General features: G+C 34.9%; 1 protein-coding gene across 1 annotated transcript in view; it reads right to left on the reverse strand.

Moving 5' to 3' along the window:
* LOC139694413 (transcription elongation regulator 1) overlaps positions 1 to 21,072 on the reverse strand; it is a 67,312-nt gene that overhangs the window by 19,690 nt on the left and 26,550 nt on the right. The window contains exons 9-12 of the mRNA XM_071592954.1: positions 20,193 to 20,554; positions 17,593 to 17,783; positions 8,691 to 8,899; positions 6,981 to 7,131 (exon numbers count right to left, since the gene is read on the reverse strand). Coding sequence (XP_071449055.1) covers positions 6,981 to 7,131; positions 8,691 to 8,899; positions 17,593 to 17,783; positions 20,193 to 20,554 — 913 coding nt within the window. The remainder of the gene's footprint in view (positions 1 to 6,980; positions 7,132 to 8,690; positions 8,900 to 17,592; positions 17,784 to 20,192; positions 20,555 to 21,072) is intronic.

Genomic DNA, 21,072 nt, shown 5'->3' on the forward strand with positions numbered 1-21,072 from the left:
AACAAATGGTTATGAAGACTAACAGCTCAACTTACAAAGTGATATACATCCATGTGTTCGATGATCTACTATCCTGGCAAGTCACCCCAGTGAATACTTTGAAAATTTAAACATGTTTGAGGCTGTATCTTTTAAGATTGTAAGGCCCGGTTGTTTTTTATATAATTTTCACCATTATAGATACATCTATCAACAATCTATTAATTGCTATTGCTGTCATTTCACTCATGGGATCATTACATAGTGTACCATTATATGAAAATCTGATGAGTTGTAGCAATCATATACATCAACTGGATTATAAAGAAAAAAAGAAAAGGCACCAGATAGGAGAAATAGATTATTACTTCACACTGTACATTCAAGATGAACAAATATCGTGAATTTCCATCACCGACGAATTGCCCGTATATTTTATAAAACATGATTTTGGTTTTAATAAAAATTTAGGGGAGATTTAGTACTGCGCCATATCAAATTCCAGCTATTAACTTCATAAATAACTGTTAATCCTTGAATCCTATATCATCACATTGGATCAATTATTAGCCGAGTCAGAATAAGCTTCGATGGGAAAAGATAGACGGATGTAATTTGCTGCTACTTGATTGTATAAGAATTTATTAATATTCAATTAATGATTTATCAAAATAACTACTTTTTAAACCCCTTATTAGAAATGAAATGAACATCATTTGTCCCAGAATATGTTGCCCTCTTTAAATATATATTCATACATCTCTTGTTGTGTTACAAAATTTACCGTATTTTCCCATCGATAACCCGCACCCAGAACTTTGTAATTGTAATGAATTTGTATAGATACCGCATGCCCAGGGTTTCATAGTTATCTAGAACATGTATAGATGCCGCGCATCTGTGTGTGTGTGTGTGTATATATACATATATATAATATATTTACTATATATATATGTATTAAAATTTAATATATATTATATATACATATATATATTATATTTAACAAATAAATAAATAAATATATATATATATATATATACATATATATATATATGTATAAAATGTATGCCCGTAAAAATTATATATAGTGCGTGTAAAAATATGTCTATGTTTGGATTCTTTTAATTTTCAATACATAACGTGCATCCTCATTTTTTTGATCACCTGAACGTTTTTGTATGGATAACACGCACGTTACCGATGGGAAAATATGGTAATTGGTCATGCAGATATGTGCTGAACAATTGCACATGATTAGTTAGAACATACAAGAGTTCAATTTTTACTAAATATTCCTATTAGAGGATAAATAATAACACTGTACAGAGGAACCTTACTTGATAAGCACCTCACACAGAGGGCAAAAATATTGATCTTAAAAATGACTCACTTAATGAGCGACCTTTTGCATAGCAAGTGCGGAAGAGAGGGGAATACCTTGATTCATTGAGCACCTACTACTGCAATTTGTCTCTAGAAATCTTAGCATTACTAGTGATCACACATTTTTCCAAGCTTGTGTTCAAACGAAGTGCGAAGTTTAATAAAATTGTGCCATGTTTAAAAATTGACCTTGAAGAAAAATCGATGAGAAGAACTCCATAAGAGGATGAAAATAACAATGGGAATGAAACATTTATCATTGGTCAGTATAATTGGAAGCAGTCAGCATGTAGCTAAGGACCTAGATGCAATTCAGAATTGGTGCGACACATGGCAATTGGAATTAAATTTGAAAAATATCATAGTAATACATTTTTAGGAAAAGAGAAATTCCCTCCCATTTAGTTACAACGTGAAACAAACCGAGATCACCAGGGTAGATTCATTTAAATACTTGGGTGTAACAATTACTCACAATCTGTCCTGGTGAAAGCACATACGAGGTATATGGGGTCGTGCTAATAAAATATTGGGATTTGTAAAAAGAGTACTGAGTAAATGCGACTAAAAAGTTAAGGAATGACGTTTTCTTGCCCTATTCAGGCACAACCTAGAGTATGCTGTCAGTATGTGGGATCCTCAAAAGATAAATTTCATTTAGGAATTAGATCAAGTTCAGCGGAGGGGGGGCTAGATTTGTCAAACATTGTTACGACCAATGCAGTCGCGTAACTACTTTGCTAGAAAATTTAGGCTGGGATTCCCTTACACAGCAGCATCTACTATATAGATTAAACTCATTAAAAACATTTAAAGATGGGTCCTTGTCTAATGACATCAAGAACATAACATTAACCCTAACGCATTACAGTCAGAGGAATTTCAAATAAGACACAGATAAGATTCGAGAGAGAGACTGCAAGACCAACAGATATAAAATGTCATTTTTTCAAAAAACGATAAGAGACCATTATGCTTGTAGTTGTAATCCTTCACGAGTCAGTTCGACAAAATAAGTATTAATTGACATGGTAGGGACTGTGCATGGTTACATATATATTTATTTTTTATAGGTTCCCTTCACCTTCCCCCACCCATTTGAAAAACCCCAACCCCAATCCCTCACCCTTTCCTCCTGGTGCTGCACCCTGCCACATACCTTTTTGGTGGCTCTCCAGGTAATTATATACATGTAGATGTGTGTGCTTATGCATAGAGAAATCTAAAACAAAGATGGGCAATTTTAGTTAGTGCCCATGATACCTCTATATTTCAAGTGAACGCTACTATAGTTGATTAATTACACACTCATGATCCCAAGAAAAAGTTATATTTATTTTACAATTGAACATAAATATTGCAAACGAAACATGGTGAAAAGAGCAGAGCAAGGATATGGAAAATTTACATACTGGGTGAAACGGACACCAAAAAGTGAATGAACAGTCAAAATTGAAGAAAGAAAAATTTAAATAGAATATCAGAGAGACAATGGGTAAAAAGTAAACAAGGCAGAACAGGTTCCGAAGAAATGATAAGAGTACTTAGAAAAACTATGCCGTAAAAATAATAGGCCAAGGAGCTTAGACATAGAAAGGGAATGTTATCGATAAGAATATATTAGGTCAAGGAGTACTTGAAATAAATACAAGATAGCTGTTTCAATGTTCTGTTGTTCATCAGTCTCCTTACTGTGGCCATGAAATATGCTCTGATACAAATGATCTTTGAATATGCTGAACAAACTTCTGAAGCTCGCCACAGTTGCTTGCCCTGAGGTTGCAGGGTGGAGATTAGAATTTTTGCCAATTATTGTAATCAGTCACATCATCTTTGATACCATCATAGCAGGTAGGTTGAGTGAACTTTACCACCATAAATTCAAGCTACCCAAATATGCCTAATGCTAATTATCACCAATTACCATTATTGCTGATAGCTTATCACATACAGCCATACATCTAAGCAGATGGCAAGGCATGATGATGTGCTAGAACTGTTCAATAAAGAGTGATCATAACATTTTTTTCATATTACTTATTGTAAAAAGTTGCATTTTATGTAATGTTATTAGTTTGATATGTGATATGACAGATTGATGTGATATGACATACATGGTACGAGTTTCATTGATTTGACTCTTGGATAGCATCAGCCATTGCAACATGAATCATGTTCGATTCGCCAACAGCTTCATGGAGGTGACACACAAATACATTTTAACCTGCACTGTAATTATGCTTTCACCAGAGCAAATTGTCAGCCGAGACCTATATGACTCTACAGGAGGCTTACGGAAAGACTTCTTCCCTATAACACAGTTAGAAAAAGTTTTGAATGTTTGAGAAAGGAAGACATTTCAAGGGAAGGTGAACCCTTAGCTCCATTCTGTACTCTTACAGAAGTAAACATTTCCCCTGCTGATGCCAACGTTGGAGAATATCATCGAATAGCATTAAAGCATTGGTGGAAATATTAATAATTTTCCTGGGAGCCACCCACATGCTGATAAATAGCAAAACGTGTTTGTGCATGGTAAGTTGTGAGAGTGTTTATATCTAATAAACATGAGAATTGTGTTCAGATTTATTCACTGTTGAAGTTGATGTTACAATGGGAGTTACTTTGAAAGGTTTTCACTGCACATGAAACTTGACTACATCAATGTAATCCAGAGGGTAAACAGGCACACAAAGAGAAAATATCTGGTTTCACCAACATTGAAAGAGCCTATGGTCATTATCATTTTTTTCTTTATTTAGAAAATAATGCACGGGTATGTCCTACCAGCACACACAACGGTAAATGGAGTAATACACTACAAGGAAATTTGGAAAATTCACCAAGACTACATTTCAAAGCATAAGTCTGGATGCTGAACCATGGCCTGGCATGGCAGGCATAGCCACATATGTCAAAAGTTGTCGCTGAATCTCTCCGAAAAATCAATGTGAAGGGTGTTCCTCAGACACTCTAGAATCTGGACCTTGCACCAAGTTTTCCTCAATATGAAGTAACAAATTTTGTTGTCTCCAATGTAAATTTATGGAATCGACATAAAATTTTGAAATGAAATAAGTAACTCTGTAATTCCACACACACTTGTAATTCCAAAATTATGTGTGGAATTTAAGTTAGTTAAAAGTTACTTATTTCATTTCAAAATGAAGTAAAAACTTTGCAGAAGGTGATTTTTATTAACAGAAACTACGCTGAAGGCTGGTGAGGGAAATTTGAAGGATCAATCAAAAACTAGCTTCCAGCATATCTTCAAAGACTAGAAGAAAAGGTGGGACAAATGCAATAAATCTAACATGAATTTTTCTGGGAAGGACTACCAAAGTTTGAAGCATGAGTAAGCTATGCTGTGAAGAATTATGATCATTCTCATTGGAACAGTCATTTTAAAGGTCAGAAAATAATGCAAAATTTCTCAAGAATATTATCTCAGCAAAATTAATCAAAGCATGAAACAGAGATAGAAAAGGAAAAAAAATTGTGAACATGAAGTTTGACCGCACAATGAAATGATGAAAGGAGACACCACGGCACCAGACTACCACCTCATTTGATGCAAGAATTGTTTGGGATAGATGTACACAGGGTCTGACCCATAAAGTAAGTGAAATGTTTTTCCTGCAACACAGACAACTGGCATGGGGCAATTTGTGATGGAAAAGGTAATGGGAGGTTTTGGGAAAGTATCACCACCCACATCAGTTGTCAGGGGGCCATTTTAGTAGACAGATCACTGCTACACTGGACCCCTGTTCAAGAGTTATGGCATGAATTTATGATGCTACATTCCATGGAACAAGATATGCAATAAAAGTGTCTGTTAAGCTCAGAAAATCAGGTTCAGAGACCATGACCATATCCCAAGGAATGATTTCCAACTGGCAAAAGATGTTCTGGGAGAGTAGAGAGGAGGTTTAGAACAAGGAATGCCCTGGACATCCATCAACTAAACGGCAATGCAAATGTTCAAAAAGTGAGAGAGATACTCAATTCCGATTAACATTCAAGTATAAATAAATTCAAGTATAAGTAATACTATTCAAGTATATATAAAAAATATTCATCCCAATCTAAATATATAAATATTTAGAAATGTCAACTCCATGTTATAACATCTTTATCCTGAGATATTAATTCACAGAAAACTCATACCAGTCTATTATGAATGCCTCGAAAAAAATTCCTGCCACTTTCATTATTTTTCACATGAAAGATAACTCTTTGTTTAATAGATAATTCTAACTGCTGCAAGCCATAGGTGGCATAAAAAATTGCTAAAGTAAGCATTGCCATTTCCATGGATTACTAATAAATATTAAATGGAGTATAATCATTTTCAACAAAATGATAACTTTTGTCATCCCTCAAGGAGACACAAACAGTTAAATTATTGCTTATATGTGTCATAAGGTGATTGCACTGTAGTTATATCACTAATAGGTTTAAATAATTACTCAGAAACAAAATTAGTACAAATCTATAAATTGTCAACATCTTTACAAACATATTTAACTAACATTTTGATCCTTTAGGGAGTCAAGTTTTCCTAATCCTAATAAAAAGATGAAGCACTACAAATACACTTACGTGAACATATAATCATATAAATTACTCCTTACATAATGCACACATTCTGGCCTAAATACAAGCCATTGTATCTGAAGATTGATATGCTGCATGACATTCTTGACAAAAACTGCTAAACTTCAGTAAAGAAAACAATTATTATTATTTAAGAAAACAGTACACATCACTAACAAAAAGTACTTTCAGAATTATTGTTTAGCTCAAATCAACATTGTCTGAAATTATGTAAGTCCCACAATAGAAAAGCAAAAAAATGATTCTGCAAAATGACTTTATATTGGCACAAAGTTTGTGATAGTACTAAATAGATAATATTTTTATGATCAGAGGGAAACAATTCATAGAGTTCACTGCATTTTTGAATGTATAGTACACATTGTTCAACATCATTAGGGTTTCATGCAGCATCCCCATTGACAGAAGACAATGATGAATGCTATTAAAAAAAAATAATTACACATAACATTCCACAATGACTCAAAGCCAGGAGTTGAAAATGTGCAATGTGCAATGAATTTTTCTATCTACAACTACAATTAAAATAAAATAAATCAACTTCTATTATAACAAAAACAGGCAATTCTAATAAGCATAAATGACACATTAATGATAGTTTGATATAGCACATGATTTGAATGAATCCAGAGAATTTAGGAAGACAATGTGCATTATCAGGGTAGAGAATTGAAGGGCCTTTTTTTAAATGTAACATTTAACTTAAAAAAGCCCAAAATGTCACATAACTTTTTTAATGATTTACTAGATACTGGCATGAAATCCAGCTTTTAAAAAAAGAGATCAGTTAAACAGAAAATAGCTACCATTTCCAATTTACGATGTTTAAGTACCATTAATGCAAAACCAATAGGCTCAATCAGGACAGAAATGATTTTAATATCAACAGTAATGTTGATTAATAAAATTATAAGGTTTGATTAGCTTCTTTAATTACTGCATAGCCCAAACCCTCTCATATTGAACCAAAGTAAGAACATGATAGTAATTTGTCGTACCTGTTCTCTCTTTACCACTTTCTCTTCCTTCTCCCTCTTTCTGACCTCAAGCAGGTACTCGTTGAACAGACTTTCCCTCTCTCTCATCTTTTCAATATTCTTAAAGCGCTCATCTTTCCCATACTTCTGAGCAAAATCGCTGAAGGAGGATCTGAAAGAATGAAACATTATCATACCTCAGCCCAACTACTATCTACTTATGCATCATAAAAACACTAGGTCAAATGGCATACCTACCATCCCCATCCTTCAACCACATCACTACAATTTAACATGACCCTATCATTTCTGAGTAAAATAACTCTGAAACTATGACATCCAATATTTGTATTAGCATGTATAAAATATCAAAATTACAAATTGAAATTTCATAAATAAAAAACATGGCATGACAAATTTGTTTTGACATCAGTCATTCTTTAACATGTGTTTAGGAATTAAAAATTACAAATTAAAAAAATACCCTTCACATTACTAGACTACATTCACAACCAATTCCAAAATGATATATATAGCCTCTACCAAATTAAATGCAATGTTCATTGTAATGAACTCAGCACAGTAACTACTATTGGCTGCTAAAAACAATACAATTAACTCTCCATTATCTGTGCACAAATTATCTGTTCTATTCTCTTCCCAGCAGCTCAAAATAACAGGTTGTCAACAGTAGAGTATTTTTGAATTCAAACATTTTGTACTAACCGTACAATTATTGTTTCCAATCCCAATTATCGTTTCTCTCACATTTATTAGCAATGAGAATTCTAAAACCTCCTTTAAGGCGAGCAAATACATAGCTTTACTAAGCAACAAATACGTCATTAACTATCAATAGAGCATCATTTTAATTGGAGTCAAATGGCGAATATGAACCCGTATCAGCAATCCTCTGTCACAATTCAGCCTTAGCCAGCCATTTGCTTTTTTAAGGCTACATGATTGGTTTCACTTTCTAACGAAAATACACTCCGCTATTCACTAGATAATAGTTTTGTTCTGAAAAACTATTATTCCTCCTTTACAAAAATGGCTGAAAAATAGAAAACTTGTACTTTTCATTGCTAAAAAAATGCAAATTAATCAAAAGAAATGAAAAATAAGTCTCCATAAACATCCATTTGCCACATTTTTTGCATCTTTTGGCTGTCCATGTTTTTCGATTATCCATACTCCATCATGTATGCATTTGCACAGATAATCGAGAGTCAACCAGATGAAATTGCTTATAATTGTAAATCATACAAAATCATAAAAAATAAATATAAATCATTATTACCAGTTTTTCAATTAACATCAAATTACCTATGCTGAAAAATACTTGCAGCCATGGTTATACTGGCCTGAAAGTCATGAAAGTTAGCTAGTAAGTGAAAACAAAAATCTCTTTCATCAATGACAGGAATGCCATAAAGCAAATAATTTCCAATAGGATAGTGAGCTCTCATTATATCAAATAATTGACTTCAAACCAGAAAATTAAACTCAACATATGAATTTTCAGAAATTAAAATTCAGAAGCAGGTAGGGACAAAAAACGTGATAATGGGATTAATATGTATATTTATGTTAGGCCCATGTCATGTGGTTTACTTTAATTGACATAAAATCAATAAGTTGATAAAATTACAGTGGTAATATCACATTAAAAGCGAGGTGATTTTTCAAAAAAGTTTCTATGCAAAAATTAAACAATAATTAACAACTTACTTTCCATGAAGATTTGCATCTTCCATCAAACGACGAAATTCATCCTTCCGTTCACGCATTTTGTTGCGCTTCTCCCGTCGTTCCTCTTCAGCTCTTTCCTTTACATACTTCTCAAATACTTGTTTTCTCTCCTTTGATGTCAGCAATAAATATCTGTTGTCAAAAACTATTTTGTGCAGTTCCTTCTCCCACGTGCTAAACGCTGAAACCTACACAATACAATCAACATCATTAGGATACGTTAATTCCATCAGCTCAAAATTTTTTATTTTTAGAACATATTTAAGAGCAATTTTATACTTTTATGTACATACTAGTAACCAGAAGTTTACGGCCAAGAAGATATCACCTTGTATGTTTCTTTTCTCAGTTGCGCAAGCTTGGAAATTGAAATATCCAAAAACTATTGTTATGAAATGATTATTTATACTGTGTAACCTCTACATTGCATACTTCTATAACATGGGAACAGAAATAAAAATAATAGCTTCAACAGGATCATTCAAGGTAATACAGAATCCTATAGAGGTCACTTAATTCTTCCTTAGTTATCGACTCAAAAATAATTTGAACAATACTTTTGTGACAAAGCAAGCTTGGCAAGTATTGCTTACTGTCATGTACCAAAAGACTTTCCCCACCTCATTATTCCTCCCCTATCCAAAATCTGTGGAGTATTGAAACTACCAAAATCAGCCATGAGAATGCCTCAATACTCCATTCAATTTTGTTTAACATGCTCAAATTGAATGCCATCAATAATGATGCATGGCGCTTTAAAAGGACAGAGTACCATTAATATAAACTAATGAAGTGCTGCTATATCATAAATGATTCATGTGATTTTTTCAAAATGCAGCACATTTTTCAGATACATATTATTTGAAAGAATTATTAAATTTTTCCATATAAATAATCATTTTTTGTGAGATCTGGCAGAAACACTAAGGCAACCTTTGGCTACAACACACAAGAAAACTACTCTAAGGTGTAAGAGTGGTAGCCAAAGAAATGAGGACACATTGAGCCTAATACATTATGTACTTCCTTGAGAAATTCAATGCCACCACATTGACATTTGTTGGGAGTTTGGAATCACTAGATAAACAATCTCAAAAAAAAAGGCTCAGGTAAATTCTATGGTATTTGATGTAATGTTGGGAAGATGTCAACTGTTTGACAAAACCAGCCATTTTAAATAACATTCAGAGGAACTAACGTTTTTAATTTCTACGATTCAAGAGGGCTCAGATTAATCTAATGGCCCTTACGTTGCAATTAAATTAGCAGAAAATAGACAAATAGGTTTGGATAACTATTAGGTTAGCAGCAAAATAAGAACCATCCACAGGAGGTTCTTGCATATAATATCACATAGTGCAGTACTGTGAGGTACTAGCATAGTGATGCTGAATCAGATACTGCATAAAAACTTGCAAAAATTAGTGCACTTTACTTTAAGTCCTGCTTAGGTTTAGCGACTTTTTTAGGAAGAAAACTAGTTGCAATTAAAGTGTGTCAAAGGTGCTCCAACTGCCACTATTGAACCATTGACAGAAAAATGCAAACACAGAAGACAGGATACAATTTTTAGCTATCTCATGTTTATAATTTAGATGAAATGTTCTGAAGAGCCCCGACAGAAAATATGAAAGCTTAACTCAGTGAATCTATGGTTCCTAGTTGAATAATCAGCAAAGAAAAGGTACCAATACTAGAATATATTACCACTAGTCATAGACACAATTTAAGAAGTATCGCTGTGGGAAAACATCAATAACCTTCAAGTCTGAGGATGATGACGTACTTCTCGGTACCTTAAAAGAATTTTTTTAAATGCATGGTTTCATAACAGCAAAACAAGTTCACTAGAATAGAGAGGGAAAATGCTCCATGGGGTTAAGTGTTTCAAATCCCAAGATGGTCAGTATTTAGCCTTAACTAGACAGCCCCTGGCCCCACAACTCCAGATCAGTGTGTGTTTGCAGTACAACTCTTTTTAACCTAACTGTGAAATACAATGATTTTTCGAATACTGCAACAATTCCTCGGTGGCTTGGTCTCTGGTGAGATTGACAATATGTAAAAATTAGTCCAAAATTTATTGAATGCATTAATGTACAAGATATTTCTATTTATTATTATTCATTGATAAAAAGGGCAAGTAAGTGAGATGGGTTAAGCATTCCGCTACAGCCTTGGCTCAGGTTGACTAGGAAATTCAAATCCAGGAGAATCTATTGCTCATCAGCATTCATCACCCAAGCAGTCGGAGTTTTAGTACAATTTCTCATTTTTCTGGAAACTGCAAGTAACACAGGGAAATGAACTGAGCTCTCTATCCTGATGCACAAATTTACAAAACAGCTCGGTGCTCTTGAATGAAGTACGAGGTCTGTTCAAAAAGTATTGTGACTTATTTGTTTTTTCAAAAATTATTTATTTATTCATAAATATCTATTTTGTCCCCTTCAAAGTAATCCCCATTAGATATTACACACTTGTGCCAAAGTTTTTTCCAATCCTTGAAGCACTTCAAAAAAAACATTTTTGTGATCTTGTTCAGCTCCTCCTTCGATGCAGTATTTATCACATCAATTGTAGCGTAGTGTTGCCCTTTCATGGGCCACTTCAGTTTTGGGAACAAGAAAATGTCACTGAGGGCCAGATCTGGGAAATTTGGTAGCTGCAGCATCACTAGTGTTGTTTTTGGCCAAAAATTCGCACAGAAGTAATGATGTGTGAGCAGGGGTGTTGTCATGGTGCAAAAGCTAATTTTTGTTCTTCCATAAGTCCGGGCATTTGCGGTGGATTGTTTCGTGCAAATTGCACATAACTTGCAGGTAATATTCCTTATTTACTGTTCTACCCTGTGGGACTATTCTACTCTCAAGAACTATTTGCACTAACCCCCTGCAATCGAAGAAAACTGTAAGCAAAACTTTCATATTCCATGGAACTTGGTGCACTTTTTTCGCTCTTGGCTCGTGCTGCAGCTTCCATTGGGATGATTGAACTTTAGTTTCCATGTCATAACCATAAACCCATCATTCGTCACCAGTTATGACCCTCTGGAGCAAATTTGGGTCGTCGTGGACTGAGTCCAAAACACCTCATTTGCAATTTTAATGCGTTGCTGTTTTTGGTCGAAATTGAGCAATTTTGGTATGAATTTCGCGGCGACCGGTGTCATGCCGAAATCATAGGTAATGGTACGAGCCAATCGATATGTTTCCATCCTCAGCAACTTCTCTAATGGTGATTTGACAATTGGCCAATACTATTTTCTTCACTTCATCAATGTTTTAGTCTGTTGTTGACGGGCTTGGGCATCTGGCACGCTCTTCGTCATTCACCTCTTCTCGGCCGTCTGACCACATTTTGTACCACCGATAAACATTGCTTCGGTCCAAGGTAGCTTCTCTATATCCCACAGTCAACATTCGGAATGCATTCGTGCACTTAATTTTGTTGTTCACACAAAATTTGATACAGATTCTTTGATCCATTTTTTGGAAAAGGCAAAAATCGAACACAAGCCAAAACACGTCCCAGCAAAACAGCTGTCAACAATAAACTGAAATTTCAAAATGGCCAAATATTTTGGCATAAGTATCAACATAACGCCATAAAAAAATCAAAAATAAATAACCCGCGAAAATTCCAAATTAATGATACTTTGTGAACAGACCTTGTACACTCTAGTTGATAAAACCAAACTTAATATTTGGGTACAATTCTGTGATTGAATTAAAATGCAATGGCTTGTTTTGTAATTGTGATATATAATTCCACCAGAGCTATTAGCATACACAAAGAGGACACTTAGAAATTATGATTATCTTGGGCATTAGAAATTAGGGTTTCTTTTGTCAACCAATTAATAGCTGTACAAAATAGCCTAGTAAAAATTTTGATATTGTGACTCCTTGTAACTGTACCAGTAAATTCTGCATTGTGATATTTTGTTCAATGATGCGTATTTTTAAGTTTTAATTTTCCTGCGCCATACTGCATTACTTCTCTTATGAATTTAAAACTTAATTACTTTATCTACCACAAAATTTAAGTGAATTCACTACTTGCAAAAATCCATACTCTACTCTCTATTACACTCACCTGTTTCAAAGTCAATTATATTGAGTAAAACAATTAAAGTTCCATTCAATGTTTCAGTCTATAATTAAACTGTCAACTTATGATACCTCAATATTTCAGGACCATAAATATTATGGAACAACCAACACAAGCAGATAATATTGTCACAAATATTTTGATTCACATTAGAATAGTGACACATGACAGCATAGCTGATCCCCTCCTCTGTCAGCACCACAAATATACCTATAGTATACTAAACTATGCCTAGCACTGAGGATGGCAGAGATAACCGGGGGCTAGGGTTTTGAAGTAAGACGAGCTATCACATGAGAGAATGCTGCCTTCTTACTTATAACAATCTGTAATTTTGAGGACTTCTAGGGATTTTTTGAGTGGTTGATTTTAGGAGCTAGTATGAAAATAGGTGAAGAGTCCCTATTTATGGACAGAGTGGCATCCCTGCCTTATAATCAAACATGAAAAGACAGTTATATGAAACAATTGTACATATACTTTTATTACGAAATGAAATTTTTCCTTTTACATGATTGAATCGAAAAATTGAATAGATATTTTTGCAAATTATGGCATGAAGAATGACAAAAGGGAGGCGTTCTGTTTAACAAAAATGATTGTAAATGCTACCCTGATTAATAAGACATTGCAATAAACATGAACTACCTTTACTTCCATACAATAAAAGCATAAAACATAATTTTCAAGATCACAAGGATCTTGAATTTCAACAACAATGTCATCAAAATGTACGAATTTCATTTTATCAGGAAAGCAATCCATATGTGCCCCCCAAATAGGTATACTACCTTGATCAAAAAGTTCCCGGAATAACCACCGTGTGGCGCTCCCATCGTTCCGATTTGAGTTCTGTTTTTTTTGTTAAATTGGTACATCTGTTGTTGATATTCCCTTTAAATCTTAGTGTCATAACTTGACATTTGCAAAAGTTACGGTCGGTTTTCGGTATGTCCATCAGTGCTTCCTGCGATTTTTCCATTACTTCCTCTCGGCTGCTAAAACGCGTTCCCCGTAATGGTTTTTTAACTCGATTGAACAGAAAGAAGTCACAGGGAGCCAAATCAGGTGAATTCGGTGGCTGTTGGATGGTATTTGTTGCATTTTTCGTCAAAAAATTACGAATAATGATAGCACTGTGCGACGGTGCGTTATCATGGTGCAAAATCCACGAGTTTTCTGCCCACATTTCTGGTCTCTTTCGGCGAATTGCTTCACGCAAACGTCTCATAACGCCCAAATAATACTCTTTGTTTACTGTCTGGCCTTCTGGCAAAAATTCATGATGCACTACACCGTTGTAATCCATGAAAACCGTCAGCATTGCCTTCTTTTTTGACTGAAAACGACGTGGTTTTTTTGGTCTCGGCTCATTTGGTGAACGCCATTCACTTGCCTGATGTCTGGATTGCGTGTCGTACTCATAAACCCACGTCTCGTCTCCAGTAATGATCCTTTTGATGAATGTGGGATCGGATTCAGCCTCGCAAATCATGTCTTTTGCGACGTCAACACGGTCTCTTTTTTGCATGAAATTGAGGTCTTTTGGCATGCTACACGACGGAAACCCAAATCATTAACCACAATGTCTTGGGCGGATCCATAGGCAATGTTCAAGTCCTCCGCTATTTCTCTGATGGTTAATTTGCGGTTATTGACCAACATTTCTTTTACTTTATCAATTTTTTCACCGACTTTCGATGTCGATGGTCTGCCACTGCGTTCATCATCTTCGATTGACTCACGACCACTTCTGAACCGCTCGTGCCACTGGTAAACGACCGTTTTTTTTAGAGAATCGTTGCCGAAACACTTTTCCAACATTTCCAACGTCCGTGCGCCACTAAATCCGTTTTTACGCAAAATTTAATACAAGTTCGTTGTTGCAAATTTAAATCCATTTCTGAAATTGTAAAAAATCGCCAACACACACAGAGATAGATGTACTCTTGGCTACGTAACTTTTGCAAATGTCAAGTTATGACACTAAGATTTAAAGGGAATATCAACAACAGATGTACCAATTTAACAAAAAAAACAGAACTCAAATCGGAACGATGGGAGCGCCACACGGTGGTTATTCCGGGAACTTTTTGATCAAGGTAGTATAGATCTTGAAAGGCCAGTCTATGTTTTAAAATGATAAATATTCTCTTTTAACACAGGAGGTCATCATATGAATACTTAAATACCAACATAAGCTTTAATCTTAATACTGTCAGCATTAGCTAGGGTAATTTGGGTAACCATGTAGTCAATATTGAAGAAATCTTAGTAGAAGCAGCTTCTTCCTTTTTTGTTATTACTATGGAATTCATAATATTATTGAAAATTTTTAATCAGATAATTACATATCTAGCATTTTCACCTTACTTGTTAACTTCAATCACTTAATACATGATATTTTTAGGCTGAGTCCAGTACCTTATGAAGCAACATTCGTGCTCAACAAGGTAATCAAATCAAATCTATTTTCAAGCAAAGTCTGGCCAGTGGCTTCATCCTGATCACCTGCTTCATGATCAAAATTAACAACCAAATCAAAATCATCTTCTTCACTATGATCCATGTCAATGTCCCTGTCATTCTTGCTTCTAAAATCATCCACGGCACTAAATACATCTTCAAAAATTTCTTTTCCATCCTCTTCATGAAGCATTTCTCAAAAAGTTTATTTCTGGCTTTGCAATGTTTTGTCTGTCATTGCTCAAAAAACATAAGTGTATAGAAGTTACTTCCACACACTTGAGGGGCCATAGGTGGAAATATTGCCAATTTTACTTTGTTTCAACCCATGAAAAGCCTGGTGAAATTATCTCCACCCTCAATAGGAACAAAAAAAGACTTCTTCGCATGACAGGCACTTAAAAAAATCTACCATACTTACACCTGTACCAACAAAAAATACATACAATAAAATGTAATGGACAGAAAAGGTATCAACCCTCTAAATTGGACTGAATGATTATTTATTATGTATAGGACGGCTGGTCGTGGACTAAAAATGCATAACAGGGGCATTTATGGCTAAAATTTTGGAGAAAAAATAATTTCTGGGTCCTTTGGATCACCACCATCAGATTTTACCTTCAACATCAGAACCTGTTACCTTTTTACACATCTTCATTCATAAGTTCAATATTGTGCATGGCCTCCATTACCATTGCAATTACTGTAACCTGTGCAATTCATAAATATTAGCATAAGTCTTGAAAACTGAGTGAACAAAATAATTGAACAAGTCCCTTCAATCTTTTGTAAGTTTCATATGCACAAAAGAGAATGTGTGAAATTATATTATATATATGTACCTCTTTAGTAATTCATGTATGGAAAATTCTAAATACAGTTAATTCTTGATTATCCATGTTAATGGATGCATGATGAAGCAAATATAATCAAACAGCACAGATAACCAAAATATGAAGAAAATATGGCTGAGATATAAAGAAATTCAATTTCTATGAATCAAAATAGTTTTTAAAAACAAGTGACTAAGATAAGAAAATAAATGAACTCTTCTTTTACATTCTATGAGATTCATTTGAATTTTTTCAGCAATGGTAAGTTAAATTTTTTTCCATTTTGGGTGGAATAATAGTACGAGAACACAGAACCATCAGGTGAAAGGAGAAAATATAGTCAGAAAGTTAAAGCATTCATGTAGCTAGGAAAAATTAATGATTGACAAAAGACGAATATTGATGAAAGATCACAGATTTGGATTGATGTTCATCTTATAATACTGATGAACATAATGTAGCATAGATATTTAATGCCTCATTTGATGCACAGTTAAACTATATATTTGCTTGCCTTAAGCAGAATGTGGATTTCTCAGGGCTAATATAAATGCCAGGAAACAAGAATGGGAAAGTATGTTTAATACAAATGTTTAACTGAAAACATGACAAACTTTTTATTTTGTGATCAAAATTAAAACCTTTCATGAAAGTCAAGGTATTTCAAACACATTTTTATAAAATGTACGTCTAACTTTGAAAGCTTGTTCTTATTTTTACGATTTTAACCATTCCAAAGAAACTGTGGGAGATGCCCCAACAGTAACTTTTAACGTAGTCATCCGCTAATGTGCATTTCAATGCAACAATTTCTTGTTCTCTACATTGAAAAATTCAAGGCGAATGATAGCGGATGACTCCGTTAAAAGTTACTGTTGCAGCATCTCCCGCAGTTCCTTTGGAATTTGTCAAGGTATAAACACCATAAGTGTTTAAAAGTTGGCTTTCACCTTGTGGACTGTGGCGCGTCGCGCACGAATACGAATGCCTGTGACATTGTATGTACGGTATTTTGTCACAACATCTTATTCCTTTAAAAGCCCCAAAATTTCAGAGTTTAAGAGGTTGCCTCGATAGCTTAAGTGGCTAAAGCACTCGACCAGATATTGAGGGATCTGGGTTCGAATCCCAGTCAAGGCGAATGATTTTAACCATATTAAAATTTTGAGGTACTGGGAAGAGTGAAGAATATGGATAATCTGCAAAACAGTTAATCCACAAAATGGATAATCAAGAGTTTACTGCCATTATGACTGTGAAGCAAGCATTCAAAATTTCACAAAATAACCTACTTTGATTCCTTTGTCTCAGATGGAAGCAACATATAACAAAAAACTTCACCTTTGAAACTTTGAACTTCACCTTCACTTGGGCATTTGACTCAAACCAATATGCACATATGATAACATTAACTTCTGACATGAAGGGCACACAAATTTCCATTAAAAAGGTTTCTGAGCACTTACTTCTTTTTCGGCCAACATGTCACGAAACTGTTTGACACGGGTCTCCAGAGGAACCACAGCTCGCTCCCGCGCTGCACGCACCTCAGCTTCAATAGCTGCCTCTTTACCTATATCAATTTGTTTTTTGTCACCACCTTTGGATCCTGGAGTTCCACCACCTGATGTCTGCCCATCTTCACTGCTTGCATCTTCTGCGAACGTTAAACTCAATTTTAACAAAAATTTTTCGCATGTATTACCTACAGACATTGAGATGCATCACAAAAATTTTGGCATGTATTAATATGATATGAATAAATGTGATAAGGAATTTAAAATCTTATTGTAGCAATGATTTTGTTGTAGTCCCATAATCACCATATATCTTTTCATATAATTTCCAAGGTAAAGACACTATATCAGAAACTAAATGACATGGGTGATGCAGTGAGAACAGAATCATACAATTCACTCATTCATACCAACATATTTTTCATAGTCTGAGAACTTGCACAGTATTTCTTTGAAAGACTAATAGAGGGAGTAAAATCTTTTAAAACATTTCATTTACTTTCCAACAGCTTCTCTTTTTTGTTTGCTTCCCAATTTTATGAAAGATCACACAGCAATTCAGACATAATTGTACACTGAATCACCAAAAAGCTGATGATAATAAATTAATAATAATCTGTACAATTATTTTTATCAAAGGGTGTGCCTTTCTATGTTCCACAGCTCTGAAGTTTTAAACCAAGGGTTTTGTTCTCACTTGCCAGGATGCTACCATATCCATTTGTGCACCATCACCTCCTCTTCTGCTGCAAAATTCCATAACTTGAGCCTGGATTTTTATCAACCGGGGAATGGAATTATTTAGCAATCAGTATGTGCCTCAGTCATTGTAGGATTTATCAACAGGTCAAATGATAAACTTAGTTCAGCTTCAGGAAATTTTGAAATAGTTCTTAGGTTGAAACAATTGCAAAGCATAAGCAATGCCCTTTAGACAATCAAAAAACTCATATTGTGCACATAACAGCAGTTTTGTTTACATGAGCACTGTAGCAGGTACCACAAGCAAAATAAGTAAACTTATTTTTACAACCATTTACATCCCCAATGGTTTGCATTACCTTTAGTGCAAATAAGATGCATTGCCAATATTAACTGAGTTGCCCACATTTGATTGTTACTAAAACACTAGTTGAAATAAAATGTGAATATAAAGAAATATAATTTAAATAATGATGAAACAATACCTCAACATATCCTTCCTTATAGCAATGTCTTCAGGTTTTACTTCATCAAACATAAGTCTTACTTTATGGGCAATTTACCAAATGTTTGCTTTTTAACTACAGAGGACAACAGTACTTTTTTACAGTGAGTACAACATTGAGACTGATATAGTAAAAACTAGTTTTTACTAACTCATTCTAATGAACTTTCATCCACTACCTTCGGTTACAAATTATTCCGGAGTAATTCACCAAGATGGAATTTGTGGAAAACTACCACCCCACGTTCTTTACATAAAATACACAACTGATATTTCTTCGAATATCCCCTTCAATTATGTTTCAGATTTTGAGAATATTTCCTCTGTTTGACACAAGTAAGTCAAAGTACCTTTCAAGTCAAGTAAGTCATCAGTACCTTTCAAGTAGATATCAATTTTTAACCTCTCACGAATGCACTCTGCTTGTACTTTACTCAGACACCCATTTATGCTTCCAACTGATCTGATAATAAATAAGTCAGATCAGATTCTTATCATCCTAGTGATCTCTACTGATTAAATCAACCAAAAAGGGAAAATTCAAAAAGCATCTACAAAGAGATTTTTTGTGGATGCCATTAATTTTAGCGCTCTAGATGCGTACAATCCATGGTCTGACAAAAATTCCTTAGTCCTGCAGAAAACAAAAAGTGCCATCAAAAATGCACATGTACAAAAATTATGAATGGGTGGACTAAAAGGGTGAAAAATTACCTCTTTGGCATTAAATATAGATGCAATTTAATGACTTCCATATTTATGCAGATTGATTGAGTAATTCATAAAATTGAACACCCACTATGTAAATAAAAGGTATGTAGGTTTCAATCTTACTAATTTACAGTACTAGTTGATTGAAGGGCAATCATCTGTACTATGGCCATTACTCAATACATTTAAATTCTGCTGCTATGCCATAAGTGTTATCTTAGGATTCCACTGTCTCTCTTCTCAACTACAAGGCATACTATATAACATGCCATGTTTGGGACTGTCATTTACATTAACTGAAATAACAAGATGAAGAAGGAAACCGAATAGCAAACAAATGATAAGACTCATGTACTTACAAATTTCAGTGAATTTATCTAGTCTACTTCATAAAGCTGATAGTGAAAAGATGCTAAGAACGGCTACAATGTACGTATATGCATAAGGCCATACTGCCATGATCTTATCATTGCTCTTCGAGTAAGACAATGAAGCTGTTTCTCAACAGGTGGCATAAGTTTACCATAGTGTTAAGTTGGTTCTGGTTCACTAATGCTGCTTGCTCAAGTCCAATTTAAATAAAGTGTACCCAGAATATAAAACCAAATGTCACCGGAAAAGGCATGTTTACCTTTGGCTTCACCATCCTCCCTTTTCATCTTTTTCAAAGGAGGCTCCTCATCGCTGCTATCATCAGTTTTTTTCTCAGACACCACACTTGTTGTAACACCCGCAGTAGCTCCCCCTGTGGCTGCTCCTCCCCCACTTTGGTTTGAATTGCTGCCCGTTGAAGCATTTGCTGCAGTTCCACTTTGAGAAGTCCCTCCCGTTGTAGATGATGCCGCCGCCGCTGCTGCTACTGCCTCTGGAGGGGTGGCCACCATCTTGTCCACATCCGGGCGCCCACCCAGTTCCTCAGGCCGCTCCCATACAGATGTCCTCGATGAAGGGTTGTAGAAGAAGACTCGCCCATCACCAGTCCAAACTACACACCTATAATGAAAAATTTTATCACTCAGCAACCTTGTGCTAGAAGCGTAAGGAAATATAGCAAGTTTGATTCTTGAGTTTTTGAACAGACATCACTAAGAAGGGCTCCCAGGGCATGTCTTCCAAGTTCATTATCATTTGCCACAGAAAGTCTCTAAGTATTAAAGACTATGTAATGAAATCTGCAAAGGTAAGACTTAGCTCAGCAACTACCATATTTCTTTGAATCTAAGACACCAGCGAATATAGACGCACCCAACTTTTAAGACCCTAAAACCAAAAAAAGTTAACGGGAATCTAAGATGCCACATAGTTTTGTTTAGGCTCCAAGGGGCTTATTATGGGCTCAAACAGGTGTTGAATCCCAGGGATCCCTTGGTTAGCATCAAGTGGTGACCAGTGTCAGGGGATTAGCAGAGATTAGAGAGTAGCCATTTCTTGGATTTGGGGTAGGGTATTTGATCACATGTTCCAAGGAAGGGATAAGGGTGAGAATATTTGTACCGTAATACTTCTCAAGT

This window comes from Hetaerina americana, unplaced genomic scaffold (genome assembly GCF_022747635.1).
Source record: "Hetaerina americana unplaced genomic scaffold, ioHetAmer1.1.p SCAF_5, whole genome shotgun sequence".
Classification (NCBI taxonomy): domain Eukaryota; kingdom Metazoa; phylum Arthropoda; class Insecta; order Odonata; family Calopterygidae; genus Hetaerina; species Hetaerina americana.